This window comes from Crocodylus porosus, unplaced genomic scaffold, assembly GCF_001723895.1.
Source record: "Crocodylus porosus isolate Cpor-Errol unplaced genomic scaffold, CroPor_comp1, whole genome shotgun sequence".
NCBI lineage: Eukaryota > Metazoa > Chordata > Crocodylia > Crocodylidae > Crocodylus > Crocodylus porosus.
The window spans coordinates 44961902-44966301 of NW_017728948.1; the positions used below are offsets into that span (position 1 = coordinate 44961902).

At 42.6% G+C, this 4400-nt stretch overlaps 1 protein-coding gene across 1 annotated transcript in view; it reads right to left on the minus strand.

The window, feature by feature from the left end:
* Nucleotides 1-4400, minus strand: part of RFC1 (replication factor C subunit 1) — a 61344-nt gene that overhangs the window by 13411 nt on the left and 43533 nt on the right. The window contains exons 11-12 of the mRNA XM_019552580.1: nt 2340-2444; nt 1300-1696 (exon numbers count right to left, since the gene is read on the minus strand). Of these exons, the coding sequence (XP_019408125.1) occupies nt 1300-1696; nt 2340-2444 (502 nt within the window). The remainder of the gene's footprint in view (nt 1-1299; nt 1697-2339; nt 2445-4400) is intronic.

Below are 4400 nucleotides of genomic sequence, written 5' to 3' on the forward strand. Positions count from 1 at the left end.
CAGGCTGGACATAAGGAAGAATTTCTTTACTGTCTGAGCCCCCAAGGTCTGGAACAGCCTGCCATCGGAGGTGGTTCAAGCACCTACATTGAAAACCTTGAAGAGCAAATTAGATGCTTAACTTGCTGCAATCCCAGCATGACCCCAGCTGACTTCCTGCCCTTTGGGCGGAGGGCTGGACTTGATGATGTTCTGAGGTCCCTTCCAGCCCTGATGTCCATGAAATCTATGAAATAATATACTTTGCAAATGCAAAGCCTTAACCTATTATAAGGGTGTAAACAGACACTCGTTGTCCTAGGTTATAACTTGAATCAAAACACAAGCAGCACATCCATTTACACACAGCCCTGCCAAGCTGCATTGCTGCCCCTCTGCCAATAAGTGCCCAGCCAGAGCAGACAGCCTGACAGACTTGTCCTTGGAGCCACTCATAATTAACCTGAATGCCCCATAATTATTCAAGAGTAAGCAGCTAGGATCCCAGGACAAGTCCTTCTTCCAGAACAAAAATACTACCATCTTTGATCATTAGCATAGCTGCTGCACTAAACTGTTTTAACAAAATGTAATTAGTATTGAAGACCCATATCATAAAAAATAACTCGTAAGAAATATATATGCAGTGATAAAAAAAAAAAAAAAAGAGTGAAGCAACCATCACGTTTCAGTATCAATAGAATAGCCTGGATCTTTAAAAAATAAAAGGAGATAGAGAAACTAAGGCTGACCCCTGCACATTCCCCTTATAGCAGCTTCATAGCCAGTGCAGACCTCCAGTACTCAGAGCATAACTGGCCATCAGGGAATGCTGCAAAGACCATCTTCTCCTCCTTGCTGATGAACAGACAGCTTCTGGGAAGGACAGGTCCCAATGGCAGGACACTCTAGGCATTGTATATGGGGGCCAATTGATTTTATTATATATTGTTTGTAGCCCAGCTATTATGGTTGGTCTTGGGGATAACCGATGTTTTATTCTACCTGAGAAAAAGACTGCCCTGGGTACCCAGAGCACTAGGTAGGCCCTCTTATGGTTTGTAAAAATCTAAGTACCTCAAGTTGAGAGTGTAAACAAGACTGTAAACCTTGTGAACAGAAAAATTAGTTTATAATTGCACAAAGGTGCAACATCTGCTGAAAACCTATCTTCCATTCCCAGACTTAAGCCTCCTTTCAGAGCTGTTTGCGCCGGGTAAAAGTGTCTCAGCTAGCTGTGTACGAAGTTGAGCTATGCAAGTGCCAGACATCTACAGAAAGAAACCCACCAACAGACAGAGGTGCTAAATGCATAGTCACCATGTTTGTCCTCAGACGTATTCTTGTGCCAGTTCCGGAGCCATCGTAACAGTTTGTTAGCACAGCTTTGCTCTCCTTGCTGTCCGATTATTGTTTTAATTGACGTGGGCTTATATTTATCCACCCACAGCAAGCCCTCTGTTCCACCTGTGCTTATCTCAGAAATAGAAGTCTCCTCAGCCTTTGCAGCATGTTTTCTCTCTGCTGCTTGCTGCGTAAAGTCCAGAACTTTCCGCACTTCAGGAGTTTCTTTCTTGAATGCTTTGAGATTTCCCCCCTTTCCAGGCGTTGATTTTTTTTTTTTAGAATCTGTTTCTTTCTTAGTTGAGCTGTTTTTTCTCTTGGCAGCACTAGCTTTCTGTGGGGTCCTCTCCCCTTGTGACTTTGCTTTGTTTACCTTAGGAAAAAAAGATAGGAGAGAAAGTAGAAAAAGAGAATAAAACCACATTGGAATACAGCTGCAGCCCTTTTCTACATGTAGCCAGACAACCTAAGGAAGTCCCACAGCCTGTGACTAAGAACTGGTAAGAAAAAAGAAAGTCATTTTCATAGAAATTTTCCATTTTGGAACCTTACAAATAATCCATTAATCAGAAGCCTCAATTTGGAAATAAACTGCAGCACCTCACGGTCTTGAAGCCTGCCCATGAAGCTCAGACTTTGGAGGAAGTAGATACAAAAGGCTTCTGAACACTAATGCACTATGGCCTCCCCCTCTTGCAAAGCCATCAGAAAACATCATGAGAGCTCCCTGCAACAATGTATGACTGGAGATGTAATTTTAAATTTGAGGAATACAGGTGATGGAGGAGAGCAGAAACCTGATCATACCAAAGCTGAAGTAACTAAAAGAAAATCTTAACACAATAAACACCTTGTATTTTCAAGTCTCAAGTTTAAAAAAAAACGTCAGACAGATGGAACTTGAGTTGGAACAAAACACGCTGAAGCCAGTACTCAGGAGCTATCAAACAACTGGCACACAGCTAACAGTAGAAGCTGACAGTCCTTTAAGAAATTAAGTCCTTTTTAATACAAACCTCTGCTTCAGCTGCTAATTCGTATTTGGACTTTTTGCCAGGCATAGTTTGAATCAGATCAAATAGGCCATCTTCATCAATAATCTTTGTCCCTAAAGCGGATGCCTAAACCAGAAAAAAGATCTGTTTCATTACACCATACAACTCACATAATCAAGAGTTAGCCATTATTACATAAAATTAAGAAACACAAGCAATAGTTAAATGCAGTATGAATGTATACACATTACAGGGATTTTTTTTTTAATAATTTTAAAAACAAATGAACACTAACTAGCCTTATGTTTATCAACATAAACAGGGATATAATCAGGGCCACAAATGGCTGTTCCTAGGCATGAGAAATATAATAAGCAGTAACCTCAAGATAAACATTGTAATACTTCAGCAAAACTTTTAAATGATATTCTAATCAGCCAGTCACTTTTTAAAATGGTACCATTTGAAAAGGTACCAGAAATATACAAGAAATTAATTATTCACTTATTTAGTACTGTTGAAAAAATTTTAAGGCTTTAAAATTCTCATTTCCAAATGGCACTGAGACTTCATAGGATCTTCACAAAGTGCTGGTTAACATGTACCTTTTAGGAGAGCTATAAGCATTCAGATTCACCTTTTTTCTCATCAAACATTAAATCACCAGTGTTTCTGAGGTGTAAAAAGGCATGCATAACAATTCATTCCTTCAGTTAAATACTTTTATAATGGATAATATCAACATCATTTTTGGCATTAATGTTGACACTAGGCTTCCTTACATAAAAACACCATTAGGACTTTGTTTGCCTGGCTCACACCTAGAACAGATAGCTTCACATCTAATGTCCTTGTGCCTATGCACAGTGCAACTAAACCCACAGTACTGTCAAACTCAAAAACTACACATCGACATGGAAGTAGTTAATGTTGCTTGTTTTGACTAGAATGTACTTTCTAAAACTGGGAGTACAAAGAACGTTTAACATAAAACTACGTTTTTTTCCTACAAAAATTACTTAATACAGTGAAACCTGATGTGACGAAATCACTTGAGACGGGAAAAGTTTTCCAATTTTCTATCTTAAAGAGATCACTTCCCCCTCTGTTCCCAGTTCACTGTCTGCTCTGTATTCTCTGCTCTCTGATTTTCTCTCTCAGCATCTTCTCACCCCAGCCTCTCCGCTCCCTGTTCACAGCATGCATGTATGTGCGCACACATCCACAACACAGGCAATTCCTTTCCATGATATATAGAGTGATTCTCCAAATGGGCCCCAAATTTTGTTTCCATGCAATTTCCACCTTAAGAAGATTAAGAGTTCATACATTACATTTCTACTGGGAGAATCCCAGGTCTCCCAGCAGAAAGCCTAAGTATACGAGGCTCCGAGCTGTGCAAGAAGAAGCATGCAAACAGGTGTGCTCTGGGGCGCAGGCAGGCTAGGGGGAAACGTGCCCCTGGAGGAAGGGGGACTGCCTATCAGGGGATCCCTGAAGAATCCAGTGGCAGTGCTATCCCTGTAGGAGGGGAGCCCAGGGGGAGGGACAACCAATGGGCTATTCCAAGGAAGCCTGGAACAACCTGATTGGCTGCCACAGTTAACGTGGGAAATTTAAACCCATGGCTGTTAAAAGTCACGGCAAGCCCCAGTCTGCTGCAGTTGGGACCGGGACCAGAAGCAGATGCAAATGTGCTCCTGACACACTCACCTGAGACCAGCACTGGTGGTGGCAGTGACAGTAGCTGAAACGTAAGGCGGGCACAGCTGCAGCAGATCCGGAGGGAAAGCCCTTGGATCCCATTTAGCAAAGGCAGCAGGAAGCCGTGCTCCCAAGCTGCACACAAACAGGCACGGTCTGTAAGGGCGCACCAGTGTTTGCGCCAGTGTTCGTGCAAGGCAGGCAAGCAGGAGTAGCCAGGTCAGAGGCTTCAGCAGGGGAGAGAGGAGAACTCGTAACTCTACGGACATAGTAAGAATACGGCATGATGCTGCTAGGGACCATGCCCTGGTGGCGTCACCTACCCAGGGCTCCTCTGAGGCCTCCATCCAGACAGGGCCTTTGGGGGGGTTAGCAGCA